The sequence below is a fragment of the Triturus cristatus genome, chromosome 6, assembly GCF_964204655.1.
Source record: "Triturus cristatus chromosome 6, aTriCri1.1, whole genome shotgun sequence".
NCBI lineage: Eukaryota > Metazoa > Chordata > Amphibia > Caudata > Salamandridae > Triturus > Triturus cristatus.
The window spans coordinates 1,222,516,355-1,222,538,148 of NC_140589.1; the positions used below are offsets into that span (position 1 = coordinate 1,222,516,355).

The window sequence follows — 21,794 nt, forward strand, 5'->3', positions numbered from 1 at the left end:
AGAGAGCGAGGGTGTGTGTGTGTGTGAGTGTATGTGTGTGTGCATCTATCTGTACATGTGTCAGAGAGGGAGTGAGTGTATGTGTGTGTGTGCACGTGTGAAAGAGAGATAGAGTGTGCGAGTATATGTGTGTATGAGAGGAGTGAATGTGCGTCTGTATGAGAGAACTACAGAGAGAGAATGCGAGCTCAGAAGAGTGAGAGCCACTGACAAACAGAGGTGCACATTTGTAGTCGCCTCTAAAGTCTTGCCCCATTCTAGTTCAGATAGCATGCCTAGACACTTCTCTTGCCGGTGCAAAACATGAACTTGTGGATCAGTGGTAGCATGGTAGCATGATAGCTATGCACTTCTTGCTCCATGGAAGAAAAATGTGTGACACAGCGCTGTCGCAGGACACTATGTTAAAAAAACATGTGTTACATCCTTACCATCCTATGACTCCTCAGTTACTTGTGCACCCGCCCTTTTTGTGCTGTAAATCACCGGGCCATGTGTCAATGTGTGCATGATTATATTCTTGTTTCATGCACAAACCTAACCTTGCTTACACTCAGTTTTGCCAGTCACTGTCTTTGTTAGAACAGATTCACAATTGCTTTATTAACCTTACTGCTTTTTCAAATTTGCTTGGAAATGCACCATTTGCCCACTACTTTTTCAAAAAATGCATTTGCGACTCTCGCTATTAGGAAGGAGCGTCCCTTCCTAATAGTGAGTCACCATGCCATGTACTGTTGTTTTGCGACCACATTTACGGTCGCAAAACACTCACAGTTTACCACCTACTTCAAGTAGGTGGTAAACCACTCGCAAATGGGAAGGGCTCCCTAGTGGCCCCTTCCCCCTTTGTGACTGTGTCCCAAGGGCCACTGCCTGCCCTTAAAAAATGAAACGTTCATTTTTTTGTTTTTAAATGCGACCCGTTTTCCTTTAAGGAAAACGGGCTGCATTTTAAAAAAAAACTGCTTTATTAAGAAAGCAGTCACAGACATGGTGGTCTTCTGAGCCAAGCAGGCCACCATTCCTCTGAGTGCGAGCCATTCCCAATGGGGCGCAAATTGCAACAGCCTCATGAATAATAATGAGGTATGCAAATTGCGACCCAATTAGGAATCACAATCAGTGTCTGAGACACTGTTGTACATTCATTTTTGTGAGTCGCAAATTGCAAGTCGCAATTTGCAACACGCAAAAATGAATGGTCGTACATCTGGACCTCAGTTCTTTATTTGCACTCCAACGCAGATATGGATCAAGCTCTCCTTAGTTGCTTTTTGACTGACTTTTTCTACCATTTTGTCAACTTCCATCGACCAGTGTGTCTTTCTTTTTTATGCATTTTTTGGGAAGAATGTCTTCCAAGAAACTGACTGGTTTTAAACCTTGTGGTGCCTGTCACAGGCAAATATCTACAAAAGACCCCCAGTTGGTGTGTCTGTGGTGCCTGGAGCGGGATCAAAACTCCAAGGCCTGCCTGGATTGCTGTACCATGAATCCAAAGGCCATCCACGAGCAGGCTGGGACGCTACTCCGCACTGGTCCATGGCCTGTTCGCGGGGTAAGTCCCCGGACCGCTCTCTGAGTCTCTCGCACTGGCCATCATTTCGGACTTCTTCAGGTAAGTCCCATAAGAAGGAGTAAAAGTGTTTTTGTTTTTTACTTCTCCACCCTGGTCCCATTCATTGGAGGAGGCGCGTGAACGATGCCACAAGTCCAGGCCCCACTCCCAGTGACCTTGAGCCTACTCCGCACTTCGTTTCCCGGTGCGACCCCCACCCAACTTCAAGAATTCTATGAGGCAACAAGCCTCATTTTTGGGCGCCAGGACTCTGATTGAGTTTTCGCCGACAGGTTTATCCTTTGCGCCAGTCAGACCTCTGGGATCCGTTGGTGGATCCAGTTTGTCTCTGGACACGACTTTGCGACCCCGTACTGGGACCGTTCCAGTGGCGCAGTTCCTGGTGCAGCCAACGCCACTGTGATTCCCGACTCTGATACAGAGCCAGGCCAGCATCACACAACGTTGGTTTTAGCACCCACCAGGCCCACATGGCATTAATTGTAGATGGAGCCCTATTTTCCTGAAGGACCCTCAGAGGAACACAAATAGAAGAGATCTGAGGATCCCTATGGTTATTCAGACCCCCTAGGAGACTCCATGGTTGAAACCAGCCAATATGAGGAACTGGTGGATGCCTGTAGTCTGGACATCTCACCAGACACTGGCCTCCTTTCTCCTCTCGTGGTAGCTATGGATTTAGGGGCTTCCTTTGTGATGGTGGTCCGGAGGGCGGCTGAGGTCCTGCCCCTGACACTGCCCACTGTAAAAATTAAGATCAACGTCTTGAAAGAGGTGCTTTAACCTGGGGTGTTCTCCTCAGAACCCCTATTCCCCTCTTATGAAGCCCTCACTGATGTCCTAATTAGGGCCTGGGCCAAGCCCTACAAAGGCCCTCCTGTGCATAGGACCATCGCCGTCAGCCATCACCCGCAACTTGGGACCAAGCCTTCCTCACCCAGCATCCCATCCCTGAAAGCCGGGTGGTCCAGGCCTCCATCTCCAAAATGAATCCTGGCATGTTTCCTACCATACTATCTGATAGGGAAGAGGTTGGATTCCTTTGGAAAGAGGATTTTCTCTTCCACCATCCTTACACTGCAGTCAGTGAACACAACATGCTTATTGGGCCACTATTCCCATACTGTGTGGGGTATGGTTACAAAAGTGTTGCCATAGTCTCCCAAGCTATTGCTTACGGGAAAGATGCAGCAAAGTTCAAAATCAGATGTGAATTAGATAAGACTGACTCGCTGGGCAGAGCCATTGCTTCCACTGTGGCACTTTGACATCATGCCTGGCTTAGGAATACTGGCTTTTCGGGGAATGTCTAGGCATCCCTTAGGGACATGCCCTTCTATGGCACTTGCCTTTTTGGTGAGAAGGCAGAGTCGGTTCTTGATGTTTCCAAGGATAGTATGACCACTGCTAGGTTGTGGGGGGGCCTCACCATGGCCCTGCGACAGCCATATTCCGCCTTCCGCTCCTTCCATGGATGTGGTTGCAGCTATCAGCCGTGTCCTTTTTTCCCTAGTCATCACAGACAGCAGGCACCTCAGTCCTTTAGTGGTCGCATACACGACTCCCCCAAACATTGTGGGAACCAAGGCCAGAAGTCTACCCAATCCGCTCCCCCTTATGGCGACTGCAGTCTCAAACCACCTGTCCCAATGGCAGGAGAGAACATCAGACAAATGGGTGATTTAGATTGACCAGAGGGGTTATGCTCTACCTTTCCAACAAACCCTACCATGTTTGCCACCGTTGCCTGATCAGCTGATGGAAGATCCCCTTTGCTCTTTCACCAGAAAGTGCTGGCTCGTTTGGCCAAAGGAGCAACCAAAAGGGTGCTGCATCAGAAGTAGGTCATGGTTGCTATTACCTCCACTTTCTGGTGCAGAAAAATGGTAGATTCTTCTGTCCTATAGTAAGCTCATACCCTCTCAATAACTTCCTGAAAAAGAGAAAAGATCAAGATGCGCACTCTGGCTCAGGTTCTGTCTGCACTCGACCATGGAGACTGGGATGGTAGTGTTGGACTTGCAGGACGCCTACTTCCATATCCTGTCCTGCCTGCCCACAGGTGTTACCTGCGGTTCATGGTGGGCCACAAGCAATATCAGTTCAGTGTGCTTCCGCTTGGTCTTACCAGCACGATGATGGCAATGATTGCAGCATATCTGTGGAGGTCAATGGTTCCAGTCGTCCCCTACCTCATAGACTGGCTGATAAAGGCAGGCTTGCCCCAAGCATTTGTCTCCCACCTCCAGACTATGGCTGACCCTTTGCATTCTCTGCCATTCACTATACACGTACCAAAGTCACACCTGACTCTCTCTCAGCCGCGTCCGTTCATCTGAGCTGTTCTGGATACAATGCAGTTTCGGGCCTGTCATCCAGAACAGCAAGACCAGGATGTTTGGGCTGTGATTCCGTTGTTTCAGCCTCTATGCTGGATTTCCTGAGATTAACTCTGAGGCTGCTGGGTCTCATGGCCTCCTGCAACCTGGTGGTAAAACATCTCCATTGGCATATGTGGGCTCTGCAATGGGTTCTTAAGTCCCAGCGGGTGCAGCATCAGTGTAATCTCTCTAACTTGGTGCAAATATTGGAAGGAATTACAAAAGTTCCATGGTGGAGGCTCACGTACCACAATTAGGTCAAAAGCAGACCTCTCTACCTTCTCGAGCCAGAAATCACTGTGGTGACAGATGTATCACTTCCTGGTTGGGTCGGCCATCTTGGAGAGGTGGAGATCAGAGAACTTTGGTCTCTGGCGGAATCTCCTCTCTACACAAACCTGTTGGAACTGAGAGCAATTCGCCTAGCATTGAAATCCTTTCTTCTTTCCATCAAGGGAAGGCTGGGTCAAGTGTTCTCGGACAACACCACCGTCATATGGTATTGCAACAAGAAGGGAGCAGTGGGGTTGTGGACCCTGTATGAAGAGACCCTGTGTCTCTGGACATGGCTGGAACATTGGAAAATGTTCCTGTTGGTTGAAGATCTGCACATCTGAGTGGGAGAACCGTCGATGCCTCATGGATGACGCATGGTGTCTCCATCGGAGGTGGTTCAAGGTCTCTTTAGAAATTGGGGAGAACCTTGGTTAGATCTATTTGCCACCACCGAGAACACGCAATGTCAGCATGTTGCCTGCTGGAGTTTTCAAGGTGGCTTTCGCTTGGAGACTCATTTCTTCACCCATGGAGCTCAAGACACCTGTATGCCTTTCCTCCAATACCACTACTACCAGAGGTCTCAAGGAGATCCGAACGACCGGTCCCAAGTCATCTTGGTGACCTTTGGATTGGGCATAGAGATTCTGGTATCCCAAACTCCTGCTTGAGCATCTTTCCTCGGATCAGGCTGCCCCTTCGGGAGGTTCTCCTGTTGCAGCAACAGGGCAGGGTCCTGCACCCGAACCTGCACACTCCTCATCTATATGCTTGGAGATTGAGTGGTAACAGATGAGGGTAATTAATCTCCATCCAGAAGTGTGCGATGTCGTTCTGGAAGCCAGGTATTCCTCAATAAAAAACGTATATGCCTACCAATGGGACATATATATAGCTTGGTGTTCGGCCACGTCCAGCGTTTCTCTGTCTGCACCCTTGTCTGAAGTCCTTTTGTTAGCCATATCTCTTGCCTGTTAAGGCTTTGCTTTGGGCACTGCTTAAGTAACTCTGCTTTCTTGTGGTTCTCGGATTAAACCTCTCTGTTCAAGTCACCCATTGCGACTCTTTTCCTGAAAGATTTGCAGCACGTTTCTCTCTACACATTTCATTATGCCCCAATTGGATCTTAATCTAGTTCTCAACCTTTTAATTTGTTCACCCTTTGAGCCCATACATGGGTGCCCTCTTGAGACTGCTTACCATCAAAACATTCTTCCTTGTGGCCATAACATCTGCCAGAAGGATTAGCGAATTACAGGCTCTTTCTGTCAATTACCCATATACTACCTTTTTCTGGACAGGACCTGTGCCTCCTTCTTACCCAAGGTGGTCACTCCTTTTCACGTTGGGTAAACCATTACACTGCCAACTTTCTTCGCCCCTCCCATCCTATCAAGGGAGATGAGAGACTTCTTTGCTTGGATCCAAAAAGAGCATTATCATTCTACATTGATTGTACCAGAGAATTCCAGGTGAGCAATCAACTCTTTATTGGATTTGTGGGTGCGAAGAAAGGAAAGACCATACACACGAGAACCATCCTCAGATGGATTGTCCTCTGTCCAAAAATCTGCTACGCAATGGCCAAGAAGCAACCCGCTAAGGGCTTGAGGGCTCACTCCACCAGAGCCTAAGCTGTGACCACTGCGATAGCTAGAGGAGTCCAGTCCTGGACATCTGTCAGGCAGCTACGTGGGCATCGCTGCACACATTTTGCATGCGTTCCTGTCTGGACGATCAGGTTTGCTGTGATGGGCATTTTGTCAGTGTATCCCTTCAGGACTTTTTAGTTTAACAGATTTGCTTCCTTCCCATCAGCCCCCCGTTCGGAAGGATGAGCGGCTTAAACTACTGTGCTCACTATTACGAGACTATGCAACTTCCCGGCCTCTAACATTATACAACGTGCAAACTTTTGTACTGCACCTTCAGGCTTCCTGTTTACTACTGCTATAATATGTATTTTCCTCTTTACTAAGTGTTGTAAAGCGCTCCGATACCTTTGGGTCTGGCTAGCGCTATATAAAACTCCAAAAATAAAAAAAATTGCAAACCCACCCGCAGGCAGAGTTTGCTTTGGTATCTATTCTCAGGTGAGAAATCTGCAGCTAGAAGTCTCTATCAAATGAACAAGTTACTTACCTTTGAATATGCCTTATCTGGTAGAGACTCTATCTACCTGCATATTGCTAATAGACCCTCCAATCCTCCCGTTCTACCAACTGTACATTTCACCTCCAAGAGATCCTTTAGGACCACACTTTGTGCTTCTAGCATTGGCAAATAGTCACAAACTGAGGTCTGCGTGCTTGGGTGGCGCCTCTGTAGGCACTGTGCATGTCACTTTAAGAAAGGCTGACGACACTATGCGGGCTGAGCAATGCCACCTACTGGTGCGCAATGGGATGGCTAAAAATAATTCTGGATCCAGTCTGATGTCTGGGTGATATCCTAAGGTAGGGAATCTGCGGATAGATAGAGCCTCCAAGTGTCAGTTCAAGAGGGTGCAACTAGTACATGCAGCAGGGGCAGACCTTATTATGTACAAGAAATTGTAAGACAGGTGGGGTTCACCACATGGATTGGCAGATGGTGAGGTAAAACATGGAAAACGTACATTCCTTCCAGCTGCACATGCCACTTTTGTTGTAAAAAAATGATAATTGTGTTTGCCATGTATGAGACAATGTTGTGATCCTCCCATGTTGATTTTCAGTGTTGAGATGAACCTATGATTAAACAGGAATTTTTCATTGAAATCCCTTAATTGGCTGTACATCTTCAGTAAGGGCTCCTTGTACATAGCTTGGCAAAGCCAATAGGTCTTGGCAATGAGAGAGCTATTGTCTTTGTCAATGTTAATGTCTTTTAGCCCTCTGCGAGTGTAAAAGGGGGGCATCACCTACAGCAGTGGGGCAGAGAGTGGTGACGTAGCAGGGGCAGACGGAACTGGGAGCATGAATCGCAGTTGTCCAGGTGTATTTTTGGCGATTTGTAGATCTAAGTACTGACATAGTAAAGGTCAGATTATTACAAGGGCATAATCCCCCAGTATTCTCAATACAAAGTCAAAGGCCCAGATGTCAACAATGCTCCCATAAGAGAGAGGCAGGGTGTCAAAGAAACCCAAGCCTTATTCTTTACAGAGAGGCTGTACGATAGTAGGTGCTGCAGGCAAGGATACACAAGGAGACTAACGGGGGGCCAATTCAGTCCCGAGGATCAGTGGCGACTCTCACCTGGTCCTCCTCCTCACATTGATAAATGTTGGGACGTTCGTGGCGCTGCGGCTTCAGGGGCTGCTTAGAAGCACACCTCCACTGCAAATAGAGGAAAGCGGAAAAGAGAGCAGGCAGACTTTTCGGTAATTACTTCCGAGTTACAGCTCAAGCGCCTGACTCTGCTGGGTCAGGAACAGCATACAATACACTTTCAATCTAGAAAAGGGTGGACATTGACGTAAACAATGAAATAATTTTTTGTAAATGCAGACCCACACAGCAGCCAGTTTACCAAGGCTACAAACTCTGTGCACTGCCATGTAAAATAATTTAACGGCAAATAAAGCTATTTTGTATTTTCCATTATTTGATATAATTATCACCACAAACCTAAAACCATATTTTAAACTTTACTATCGTGATATGTGCCAAAGATGTTACACAAAAACTCCTATGAACAATGGCTAATTGAAGGTGTAGTTCAGAAATTAGTTTTGTAACAGAAACCTAGCAAGATATACAAACAAGGCGTTAGTGCGGACCGCTGTGTTCCATGAAGGGACAAGAAATAATTTGCTGAAAAGATTCCTTCTACACAGGAATTAACAAATGATAATGTTGATAAACTGAGCTCATGCCATGCGATCAGATGTTTCCTGAATCTCATTTAGAATGTATGCATTACCATAAATCTACAGCCTCTTGAGGGTGAGCAGACAAACCAGCATACGGTGAGTAAATGTGCAACGTACTGGGACAGAGAGCAGTCATAACCTGTATGGCTCCAAGCGCAGCTGTTATTTCGAGGTAGTGCAGTACAAAGGAGGTACAGTTATTTTAGAAGAGTAGCACTGTGCCTGCCCATTTTGCCCACGGTAATGCAGACGTGTTGGTGGCTTTGATAATTTGGGGATAGGAGCTGAGATGCAGAGAACCACTCTAACCCGAAGTCCAAGAACGTGCACAAGAGAACTATTATAGGTTGTGGTGAAATATCGTACTTATATTTGAATCTACCCGGTCGCTGTCGCGCATTTTCAGGCTTTGTCGGAGTCTTCAGGAGCCAGCTTTATGACAAGGACTTCAAAAAGGAGGAGGAAAAGTTCAAAGGCAGAGCAAATAACAGCTCAGCACATGTGATGAGATAAGAAGATCTACAGGCCTGTTTAATGGCTCTCCGAGCAAATGAAAACACAAACTCTCCTGACGAGGGCTCTTAAACAAAGAAAAAATAAGTTCCTAAAATGGTCATTAAATGGGAGGAGTGGAAGGATCGTAGTAATTGGCCCATGCTCTGGGGGAGGGCTAAACATAGGAAGAGGCATGCATGCCATGGAAAAATGGGAAAAATGAATAGGAGAGCAATGATGGAGCAAGCAAATGGGAAGCCTATGGGCAGGCTGAACCCCACAAAATATATACAACATGTCTCTTCGAGACGGCACATGCACTGTCTAGAGCCGAGACCTAAAAACTTAATCTAGTCTCTTCTATGTGTCTCCCCTCTGCAGCTTTCACATTGACTTATCCGGAGCTACGATACAGGCGGGAGGGAGGACCATCTTTGTCTTCTGGATCATCATCTACAGGTTGTCCTTGCAAGTCCTTATGCATGGCAGTGCTGTGGAGCATTTCACAAGCTGCACTCATTTTGCAGAAGGTGACAGGGCTATACTGCAATCTTCCATTTGCCAGATGTTCTTTCGATAACTGCACCGGTTGGCTTATGTGCTGCATTGTAGCAACAATCCTTCCCTCTCCGTGGATTCAGAATGGGGTGAGAATCAATAGTTATATGGCATACACACTGTGTGACCTGAAACACACCTACGGGTGTTATCTTGAGGGTGAGGTTTGCCACGTGAGACAGCACCATGGAATCTGACACTCACCTAGCAAAAAAAAAGAAAACTCCCATCTCCCCTGCCAAGTTGATCGCAAAGTGCGCAATACTGAAACATGAAAGCGTTGTGTACTCCGAGGATAACTGGCAACTGGTCATTGAAAATGTATTCTGTATTGTACACCACCTGGTTGTTCAGCGAGAGCTGTTTCTTTCCTATTCCTGCACAGATATGCTGTACCTGATTGGGGCATATTGGAATATGTGTACCATCAATGCATTCTATCATGTTTTAAAAAAAATCTGTCAGTTTGGTAAAATTATAATTTAGTGACCTGCTAATCCCGGGAACTCGGAGAGAGTGATATGTGTATGTATGCAGTATAGTATGCAGAAAATAGGTACATGCCATTTACAGTGCACTCTGATGTACATCCTGCTACTCCATAGTTACTTGGTAACTCCCCCTTGGATACGCAGGCAGCATTAAACCTGAATGTGTAGAGGGATGGGCGGCCATTGTTGAGTCTGTCTGTCTAGCTAGCGTTGGCTCCAAATCATCAATTAAGTCGAGTATGACTGCCTTTCTCTGTCTAAATCTGACCTTTTCTTCTATCTGGTCGAAAAAGGCGACTTTCTAAAAATCTGCTCCTATCTTCTCCTCCAGTGCAGGGCTTCCAGTGCATCCACTCCTCACCACAATCACATAAAGGTCAGTCATAATGGCTGCTTGTGTTGCATTTTAGATGTGGTTTTATACCTTGCCCCTGATCATGACAAGCTTCATTTTGATGGTATTTTGCACATGCAGTTTGACTGTTTTGTGCAAATTGCAAATCGTTTGTACGTAAGGTTTGCAAATTGCTGTTAATGATTCACTTTTTGGGGATTTGCAGTATCGATGTAACATTATTGCAATTTTGTATTCTTTTGCAATTTTTTGCAGTCTTACCATTTCAGACTGATCAGCCCTTTTTTACAATCTTAGGGGCATTTCTTACGGTCGCAAATAGCGATTTGTGACTCGCATACTTTGTTGCATGTCAGTGTGGTTTCTTACAACTTTGCTGAGGAATTCGCACTTTTATTCCTCATTTGCTGTCAGGAAGCCTCTTGTCCTGCTATTTTAGAAATCTGTTGGGTGCCAACCTGCCCATCAAAGGCGTGACACATAGGCACACTTCCTTGACTTGCAGAAAAGGGGACCAAGGTTGATGCTTATTTCTAAGCCAACTCTGGAGATACTGTTCTTCCTGAGAACACAAAAGAAACCATCTCGCTGCTGTTTATGTGCTAAACATTTCAGTTCCAGATTCAAAAGTCATGACAGATCAAGTGTTCAATTCACACAGCAGCCATCAGAATGGTTTCATGCTGATAGTAAATGTTTTCACATGTCTGCCAACCCACACGTACCACTCTGGAAAAAAATGCATCACTTCGTACCGAACAAGGACATTTCTACTTTTATATTGCCTGAAATGGAATTTGAATTGAAAACTCCTCGTTGTAAATGATTCCCCATATACCCATGACGTTTTTATCAACAATAGCATGCAGCCATTAGAAGGGTGCTATCTGAACACCTGACCTAAGGGCATTTGTGGTCTCCAATCTGCAAATATTCCAAGCAGCCAGGAGTCTTTCCACCAGTCTCCAATAGAAGAGGTGATTCTGATGTCACTGGATCCTCAGTTCCTCCTCCCTTCACCTCAGATCTCAAGCTTAATCAAGATGATCTGAGAACAATTGAAAAATAGTAGTCTCGTTTGAGTTTCTCAACGCTGTCTTGGCAGTAAGACAATCACGGAACATCGAATGAGAGTTGTCTATGAAGTCAGTGCTGGACCAGGTTTTCCAATGACCTTTTGCACAATTTACAGTGCCTGTAGAAAGCTTCAACCCAAATGTTGTTGCCTATCAAATTCAGGACATATTTCAGGCTTAGCGATCTTTCCACTATGAATCCTTTCAAGATATGGCCAAGCTACCTGCCCTTACGATCCTTTGTATGAGAGTGTTTATAGGTATTTACCATCCCAAAGTGAAAGAAAAACTGGACTGGAGCAGCACTATCTTCATCCAAACTGCCATATTGGGAAGGCTCTGAATCTAGACCAATAGAAGAATCACTGTGCTTTTAGAACCTACCGACTTGTCTCTGGTAGTGTTTTGTTTCTTAGTGCCAAGAAGCAACATTCTCGCATATGCTGCTCTTCACAATCCAGTCATACCAGTCTCCGAATTTAAAAACCATACCCTTGTACACCTAATTGGATGATTGTTTCCCAGTTGGCTACACGCTGTGTCATGGTGTCTTCTTGCGGACTGGTGTTGGTGCCCCTGTTCTTAATATCTGGAATTGTGTGTGTGTACCTTAGGTTTTTACTACCTATGAGAGACCGACTGTTATGCCAACATGCTAAACCTCTGCATGTGATGATGGAGTGATGTGTGGTGATCAAACTTTAAATGTGATCTGCAGCATGCACTTTTTCCTACCACCAAGGAAACCTTGTTTCATCTGTTTTGGGATACAAGGCTTATCAACCCATAGCAAAAGGTGGCCCCCAGTCAAAACACAACCCATGCATACTGGAGAGTCTTGCATACTCTCCCACTGTAATAAACTAGGTTGTACCCAAACTATCGAGATTCGTTAAAATCAGTTTAATCTGTCATTTTCCTGAATCCCTCCTGGGATGCACCAAGAGTTATTTGCAGTCTGAATGTGTAGGAATGTAGGATCCTTCTGCATGGTTACCCCCACTATTTGCCTGGTGCTAAGCTTATTTTGACTAGTCTGACTGGGATGCTGCTAATAGGACCCCAGTCTCTCTGCTTTCTCCCTTAAATTGTTATGTACAGTACTTCTCACAGAATGTCTCTAAAATGATCTGTATTGCACCAAGCACATAATACAATCTGATAGGTTGTTTGGAGCATATACTGGCCTGTCTCTGTACAAGCTGGCATTTGATGCCTCCTGCCCTCACTAGGTTGTCTCTCTACTTTGCATGTGCATTTGTTGGTCGCATAGCAAATTACCATGCTATTTAAAACACAATCTTTGGATTTTGGCTCTAGAACTGATGCTTCATTCGTCCAAACATTACAATAAACCCTTTTGACTGGACCTCTGGCATCTTAATACTTCCCTGGCTGCCTACCTAGCTGATAAAGTTTTGATTCTCCAAACTTTCTCATAAGTTTAACTGACTGATTAAATGTACAAGTCTCAGCAATTTAGTCTTCTACAAAGTCCATATTCCTTATGATAACACATCCACTTACCCTGGTCTAAGACTAGCCAATAGCCTTAATAGAGAAAGCGGCTCTTGGGTGTGATGACAGCAGGTATGTAAGTACAGTAGGCCTGAGTGGAGCTGTGCTCCTAAGCGGCATACAGTTTTCGAGCCAGGCACAATTGCTTCAGTTTGTTGCACTACCACTTCTGGACAGCCAGACAGTGTACATTATCCAGCTGCCAAGTGTGATATCCTGATTGCATGTTACTAGCCCCATTTCCATCACATTCTGTTTTCTAAATTCGGATCTTGGCTGCAGACCCCTAACACCATTGCTGAGCCTTGTACATGGCCTGAAGTTGAGTTTCTCTTGCCACATAAAAATGTTGCTTGTAAAGTGTGCTACTGCCCCTGGGTGCTGGGTCTTCCCTATACCAAATACCTAAACAGGTTATTGAGAGATTTAAAGTTAATAGTACAGGGGTCACTACTGTGAGTCAGTGAGTATCCCACACTTAATAAAAAAAAGAATGCCATATAAATATAAACCATCCAGTAATGCCAGTGCCAATTTGTATTCTTTGAAGTAGGGCAGGCTCTGTATTTAGCAAATGTAAACTCTCCCTCTCCAGCACAGCCATTAAAAATGGGTTTCGGGTTTATTCGTCACAGAGTCTTCAAAAAGATGGTGCTGTAAGCTGCTTAGTGCCAACCTAAGGCAACAATTAATGATGGCTCCCTTTGCACTGAAAGTATAGTGGTAGTTTTTAAACTTAATAATAATTGGTAAAGATCCCTTGCAGTGAATTTATCACATGAAGGTTGTCCACAAAGGCTTCACCATGGAGACGTAATTGAACTCCAGTGTCCATGCCAGCAAATGCAAGCGAATATCAAATTAGAACACAGGGAAGCACTGTTAATACATCTTCAGCGTTGAGCCCTATTTCCTACAATATGGAACCTAAAGAACAACATTTGAAGGTGTCATTCTCTATAGATCTAATTAATACCAGTATCCCACCTCTTCTTTGCTCTCCTGTAAGATGCAACAGCCCCCTTTTTCGTTTTCTCACTGGGCTCCTTGCAATCATTTTTCAAGCATATGAAGTTCTGCAGTAACCACTTTTTATATTCATTGATCACAAGTGGAGATCACACAATTGGATCCCTAAAAGCACATGCTCACAAGCACTGCACGGTGCTAGAAGGTGTCAAGCTGGCACTTTTACAAGAGCAATGACATAAATAAATCTGTGTTCAGTGTTTATGCCAGCATCACCTACACATCCACTAGATCATATTGCCACCACTGGCATACTCTACTGGGTGCAGATCTTCAGTCTGTGACTTTCCTGGTGTGTTGCTGCCAATGCATATATCTGTTGCCGTAGTCAGCTAGATGTAGTGTTTGTTAATTTTATCAAAGCCAGTTTCGCTATATTAAACGTTGTGACGAAGCCCTGCCTGCAAGGACAGTTGCAACAGTAGCCCTAAATGCTTTGCGATTGGACGTTAAAGAGGGGTAGCGAAGTGGCTATTCAGACACCTACTGCATGTCTGACAGACTGCTTGGGGAACCAGTACTTCACTAAATTGTCATTCTGCTGGTGGTGTTCATCTACAAGCTCCATCTGTGAAGCTGTATTCCCATCTTGATGTAGCATAGCGCCTTATCCCAGACACGGTGAGCACTCCGTAGTCCAGTAGTAAGTTCTTCTGCACACTCCTGCTTTTAGCAGCACTTACAAGCAGTATTTCTCCAGCCACAGTTTTTGAACACGAGAAGAGATGACTACGTCAGAAAAAAGTTCTTGTTTGATTAATGATATCAGTCTGTCTTACATGCCTTTCCTCCTCTGCCTTTAAAGCAGCTGCTATTCCAAACACCTTTGCAATGTATTCTCTCATAGTTCTGATCCGCTCGACTCCCACTAGTGCAGTCACAAATATGTCACTTTGACCTTTAAGCAAGTATCATTAAAAGAGGCAGCAGAAATGTAGTGCTGCTCTTTATAGTAATTAATAATGCAATCTATAAATGCATGCATGCGATCTTATTAATGCGGGGCGGGCGGCAGCTTTATTTAAAACCTGGCTAAATCTTTGTCTCCATGACAATAAAGTGACCATTTCTTCTTGGCATATATACTTGCAGCAGTAATTCGTAGTCTGCTCCAGTCTATCTAACGTGCAAGGTGGAGACCTCACTCATTCAGGTGCAGCACAGGACTTGTATTCCTGATCAGCTGCTTTTTGTACACAGAGACCCTCCTACAATACCTTTTTAATGATTAAGTGCATGCAGTGATAACACATTGTTAACATAAGTGGGCAAATTATGCAATGTGAATTTTCAGTAGTTGAGCAATAAATTTTTGTAGGGTGATGTGGCTTTAGGTTCCTGGGGGCAGATTTACAAGTCCCATGCGCCACATTTACGCCGCCGTTGCGTCACTTCTGTGACAGAGCGGCGGCGTAAACCATGCGCCACATTACGCCTTATTTACAACGTGACGCATCTACGTTGTGAAGCCCTGCTCCACATGAAACCTGCGTTAGGTTTTATGTGGGTGTTCCGGTGCAGGGTGGGCGTTCCGTCGCAGGAACACCTCGTAAAAGTGACGCAGTGAAATCTACAAGACTTCACTGAGTCACTTTTATGTCCATGCTACGTCAAAACCCTGCGCCTGCTTGAAGCAGGCGTAAGGAGTGACGCAGCATGTTAGACATAGGGCGCCCCTGAGCATTGCTGGAGCCGCGTCGCACTTGCGACACAACTCCAGCAATGCGCCACCCTTACGCCACAGGATGCGATATGCATCGCCCTATCCTTGCGCCACAGTGCACCGCATTGTAAATGTGACACATTCGTGGTGGCGCAGGGAGGGAATTGCGTGTCGCATCTTTTCTGGCACATCCCTGCTGATTTGCAGAGATGAGCCAGAACTCGTAAATCTGCCCCAAGGTGCCAAAGCTCTCTTAAAGGCATCATACGAAGTACAGGGGTAGAACCATCAACCATAGGACTTGCAGCTTTGAAATGCCCTTAGCCCATCTCTGAGGAACCAGACTCCTTTTGAACAAGGCTTTCACTTCACTCCTGGTAAAATCTCAAGAACACCTTCATGTCCTCATATAGAAAGGACTGAGTCTAGTTAACTCTCAAGCTGGGGACTCTGCATAACCATCACCCAGAGATTATACACAAGTGATATCTTGGTGTATCACCTGCGTACTATGTTCCAATTGGAGGTCTCTCAAAGGTGTTTGCAGTCACAAACTTACGATGAGGACTACAAAGTGATGGCAAGGTAACAATCCCCTGACACATCAAACACGTAAGCAGATTAGTTGTAGTTTCAATTGTGTGTGCACTTCTTCAATGATTTAATTGTGATATATAAGATGGATCTCAGGTCAACCTTCATATCTGTACCAAAAATCTCCACATTGTGGAGGACAATGTTTTCTCAAGTCTTAGGGAGCCTCTGAACCCCTTGTCTTTCTTCGGGTACCCCATGGAATTTCTTTGTTTCGTTACGCTATGCCCAAGTGCCCTTTTGTTGGTGGAGGTTGGTTTCAGAATGCTGCTCAAGTCTTATTCTCGTCTAGTTTTCCTTCTAGGTTTACAGTAGTTTGGGCTTTTTTCAAAATGGTTATTTTTTCAACGGTAGATCCTTACATTTGTTATTAGCAACTGTGTTTCCCTGTTTTACTTATGCAGATTTGTATGTTTACTTTCCTAAGACTACTATTTATTCTAATTCATACCAAGTTTTTATTTGAATTCCCAAAAAATGTTCACTTAGACAAAGAATATCATGCAGAATTGCCACCACGTAGAATTGCTTTTGTTTTAATACATACTGATTTTGTTTTCTTGTAGGTTTGGCAATGCTGACAACATCCCTTGGCCTTTATGTCATTCCATGGTGTACAAAAGCTTTACTACTGACGGCTATGATGTCCGTTATTGGGATGACCATGGGATTCTTAGATACAGGTTGGCAAACAAACGTATTTCTTCTTTTTCTCCTTTGTTACCTGTGCACCCCAGTCTCCCACTTTAAAGTATCACTCAGTGTCGATTATCGTTACAGCCAGGGTCGAAGTGACGTGCAGGCACATACTGTTAAGCGATGTAGATGTCTGTATTGATGACTCTTCTGATTAATCCAGGAGTCCTAAGCTGTCCCCTTAGCATCTATCAAATGTATTGAAACTGACTTGGATGCAGATGGACATTCCACCACACAGTCTCTCACTGATGATACAGCACCATCACTCTGGGCACCTCACTGCTGTTTAATGCATGGTTTACAGAGTTGCCTTTAATATGCCTTTCAGCTGCAGGCCACTGTTTGGGATGAAAGTGTATGGAACCCTTCAGAAGATAAAGACAGACTGCAAATGTTGTAATCCCTTGCAGAAATGTAGTCTTTTTCAGGCCACAATAGCAGCAGTAATGCAACACGAGATTCTGTTAGCAATAAAAATAGTTAATTTGTGATGATTTACTGCACATCTGGGACAACAGAACCAACGAGGAAGGTGTTGCTCTGAACCGGGGCGAGGCAGAGGACAAACCACTCAGTTGTGTGGATCCACCTGTGTAAAGTGCACCCGCATAATATCATCTGTTGTGGTTAACTTGCTAACAAATTATGTAATTCCAGTAGGAAACAGGCTACAATTGTACCCACTTTAGAGTGTGGTTTACAGCGATTCAGTAACTTAGCTGCAAGCAGTGTTTTCAGGGGAACCATCTGGCACATGCATCAATAAAGACTTTGCGATTCCTTAATTGCGATTTTTAAGGAATCGCAATTAAGGAATTGCAAAAGCCTATGCATGTAGGAATCGCTATAAAAATAGCGATTCCTACAAATTCCTTAATTGCGACTCGCAAATTGCGAGTCGCAATTAAGGAATGCCGTCCCATTCATTCCTATGGGCCTGCAGGCCCATAGGAATGAATAGGAGATTGCATGAGCAATTTGCGAGTACCAGAAGGTACTCGCAAATTGCTCATGCAATTTCAAGGGTGCAAGGGTGTCAAAATGACACCCTATTGCACCCCTGAAATTGATCTGTGCACATATGTTGCACACACACATGCTCTAAGGGCATGTGTGTGCGCAACATGAAACTTTGAAAAATGCCCAAAAGTGCATTTTTCAAAGTTTTTGGAAATTACCATGAAGTTCAACTTCATGGTAATTTGCTCCCCCTATTAGCGAAATCGCTAATTTTTTCAATTTCATGCATTGCTTTTAAGGAATCTCAATTTGGGATTCCTTAAATGCAATCCCAATTTAAGGAATCGCAATTTAGAGATTCCTTAAATTGCGATTTTTGCATTTGGAATGATGCATCCCAAATGCAAAAATACCGGTCGCAAAGGGGCAGATTCTGAAAATCTGCCCGTTTGCGACCGGTTTTTACATTGATGCATGTGCCTGTATATCCAATGTAAGCTGTTTCTTTAGTTTCAACAGTCTTTGAACTTATCAAACAGTTCTTACCACTCTTTGGCACATAGTTCATATTTGATTAACGACAGCGATAGAGCTGGTACTTCTTCGTTTTGTTTTGAATATATTGTCTTAATTCCAAGAACACACAAAGGGTGATGGGAGGAATGGTTGCAGTTTGTCTAACCACTGGCCATCGCCCGGGTAGCGTTCTAGTCCATCATTCTTTTGTCCGCCTTGCCACCTCAGATTACCCACCTTCCACATATACACCAATAATAACTCAAGTTTTCATACAACTCTGTAATAACCTAGCAAAGACGTCCTTAAACTAAATGAGATTATTGAAATGTTGGGGAGCTGGATCACGAATTATGGGTTGGCTCTAAGTGAGGATGAAAAAAAACTACTAATGCTTGGCTGAAAACATTTGATTGCAAACTAGAATAATTATGAATTAATGCAGGTGGAAGAAGTGCAGATGTCCATTCCTCCTGAAGTCAAAATGCTTGGTGTACCCTTTGGTACAAAAATTGACATGGATTTATCATTTTCACAGAAAAATATTTTTGATCTACTCCTGTTTTGAATGCAGAAGAAAGGGCAATAATGTTGAGATCGATGGTTGAGTCCCACCTAGATTACTGCAATTTATGTTCTCTAAAAAGATTCTTTCAAGATTAGATTACAGAAGAGACGAATCGTGCTAATGGAGCTGTAGTGGCTTTGCCCTGACCCTACCATATTACTTTAGCACTAAGAAAACGTCATTGGCTTCCAATAAACTCAACAACTTAATGCTGTGTTTTTACAGTAGTTTTTGGGAGGGAAACAGCATAGACAACGTGTAGTTACCACGCGTCCCATTACAACGCAAGACATTACAATGACTTGCTTTAGGGAACTCAGTGTTGGATTTTAAATCCCACACCTTCTCTACTGTTGCACAGACTGGAGTTGGAATAGCAAAATATACTATTCCAAACTCCAGCACTTTTTCCCCAAAGCAAATTGTTTTAATGACTTGCGTTGTAATGTAATGCTTGTTAACAATGCATTCGTTGTATAGCCAGCGTTGTAAAGGCATGCATTGTAAACGCATGCGTGAATACGTGGCCTATTCTTTTTATTTATTTATTTATATAATTTATTTATTTAATGCGATTTTATATAGCGCGAACATTACCCAAAGGTGTCAGAGCACTTTACAAAAGAACCAGTTGCGTTACATAGGACTTTGGATTATATGAGTTACATAAGAGATACAAAGAGAAAAAAATTCAAATGTACAAGTTGTAAAGTCAGGCAAGGAAGAGATTCAAATAGATGAACTCTAAAATCACATAGGAATGGTAGTAAGTACAAAGGTCTACTACATACACTAGTGGTTTGAGATATATATATATATATATATTATCTACTGGCGGTCGCCAGTAGATAGTTATAGTTACAACCTAGTTTCCATAGGAAATCTCAAAATTCTATTTTGAATAACTCTGGCGCCGGTTGACGAATCCTCGCGAAATTTTCAAAACTAATGGGGCGCTCCGTTCAGCTCCTACCCTGAAAGTCTCGGGGTGATTCGTCAAGCGGGCGCCGAGAAAAAGGGGGGGGTCCCAAAACGCGTTTTCCCCATGCATTTTTCCATAGGACCTTTAGGCGCAGCTACAGCCCAAACGGCTGAACAGAATTACGTGGAATTTGGCAGAGAGGTAGCCATAAGGTCAAGGAAGTGCCTTTTGCAGGTCTGGTGTAAATCTGTTCAGTATTTCCTGAGAACATAGCATTTAAAAGCATATCAATATCTATACGCGCGCACCGTGCGCGCACTCTGCCGTGCACGAGCGCAATTCTGATTGGTTGTTAGATGTCGGTAAACATTCGAATCGGTCGAAACCAGGAAGTGTCGGCCGCCATTTTGTCTCTCGCAGTCTGAGGGGGTGAAAAACAAAGGTGGAGAACGTGAAAAGGGGGCAGAGTGGACAGTTCCTGACCCCCTAGCCTTGGTCAGGGGGTCACAGAAGGACCCCCAAGAGAGAAAAAAAAATATATTTTTGTTTAAATCGCGAATTGCGCGCACCCTGCGCGCACTGCGAACCGTGGGCGCTCGGTGCGCAAAGCGCACCGAGTGCCCACAGAGCGCGCACGGTGTAACACCTGAAAAAAAAAAAATAATAAAAACATAAATTAGCATTTAAAAAACCGTACAAATTCACTGAAATAACCAAAAAAACATAGGTTTCACACACGTTATAGTTACGAATTAGCATTTAAAAAACCTTGCAAATTCACTTAAAAAACCATAGGTTTCACACATGTTATAGTTAGCTGGACATTTCACTCGTAAAAAACCAATGAAATTCCCCCGTTATAGTTACTGCAGGCAACTATAACTCACGCGACCGCAATCCTCTGCTGATGACGTCAGATATTACATCACTGATGACATATGTGTCTTTCTGAAAAATAAATATTTGTAATATATGTATAGCTAAAGATTAATGGAAGAAGACATGGGTAAATAAGTGTCTAAATACAGTGATGTAATATCTGACGTCATCAGCAGAGGATTGCGGTCGCGTGAGTTATAGTTGCCTGCAGTAACTATAACGGGGGAATTTCATTGGTTTTTTACGAGTGAAATGTCCAGCTAACTATAACATGTGTGAAACCTATGGTTTTTTAAGTGAATTTGCAAGGTTTTTTAAATGCTAATTCGTAACTATAACGTGTGTGAAACCTATGGTTTTTTCAGTGAATATATATATATATATATTTATTTATATATATATATATATATATATATATATATATATATATATATACATACACAAAATGCAAATTCACTCTGGATTACATTTTAACAGCGATTAGGCTTGGACAAGTATGTATTACATATTTACGGGGCAGGAAATTCTTGCCATCGTTCAGCCAGGTGTTCAGGTGGTGTTGCACTCAAGGGTGGTGGTCTTAGGTCTGGAGGGATCCCCGAGTTGGTGATATCCATAGGATATCCACAGATAGATTAGTACATTCACACATGCCGCTGTCCCAGGGGCAACCGGGTGTCGTTTGCCGTATTCTGAGCAACCAACCTCGGCCCCACCCCTTACTAACGCCCGCTCCGCCCTACAGCATGAGGAACCCCGGAGCTCCCCTGATCCCGTATCAGCGACGAAAGGTAGGCGTGCGGTGAGCATAACTCCAGTGGGTCCTTGGTTCTACCTTTTTTGAACCACAGGAGATGCGCTCTCGCGGTGGTTGCCCCCATGGCTCTACTGGGTGGCACCGCAGGCTGATGATAACCAGACGCAAAGCGCACGCCCCAAAATGCATACCCTATACAACCTCCCTCCCGGCGCTGCTCCGCCCGGGCAGTGGCCAAGCCGCCGACCCCAGGCTCCAGGCATCCCCGGTGACCTACTGGTGGTTCCCACCTTACAGTAGTAGATCCCTGGCCTGCACATTGCCGTGCGCGCTAGCGACCTAGAGCGTCCAGGGTGGAGGCTTGGAGCCAAACCCCGAAGCAAGGGGGGGCAGCGCCAGTTGGTAGGGGGGGCACCCGGGCCCAGTGTGCCAAAGGCAGGGGGGAGTAGCACACCTGGGTGCAAGGACCGCCCGTCGCACGGCTCCCGAGGCTACCCGAGAGGTAGAGGGATTCCCCCAATGGGCTTCATAAGGAAATGCATGAGGTGCCTTGGTGCAGGGCTGGTACTTGAAAGCTGCTGGCCCAACATGACTTGCAGGGCAAGCTGACCATTCCCCA

General features: G+C 44.5%; 1 protein-coding gene across 1 annotated transcript in view; it reads left to right on the top strand.

The window, feature by feature from the left end:
* Positions 1 to 21,794, top strand: part of LOC146821201 (solute carrier family 60 member 1-like) — a 352,809-nt gene that overhangs the window by 257,681 nt on the left and 73,334 nt on the right. Inside the window, exon 3 of the mRNA XM_085612138.1 lies at positions 16,441 to 16,557. Coding sequence (XP_085468264.1) covers positions 16,441 to 16,557 — 117 coding nt within the window. The remainder of the gene's footprint in view (positions 1 to 16,440; positions 16,558 to 21,794) is intronic.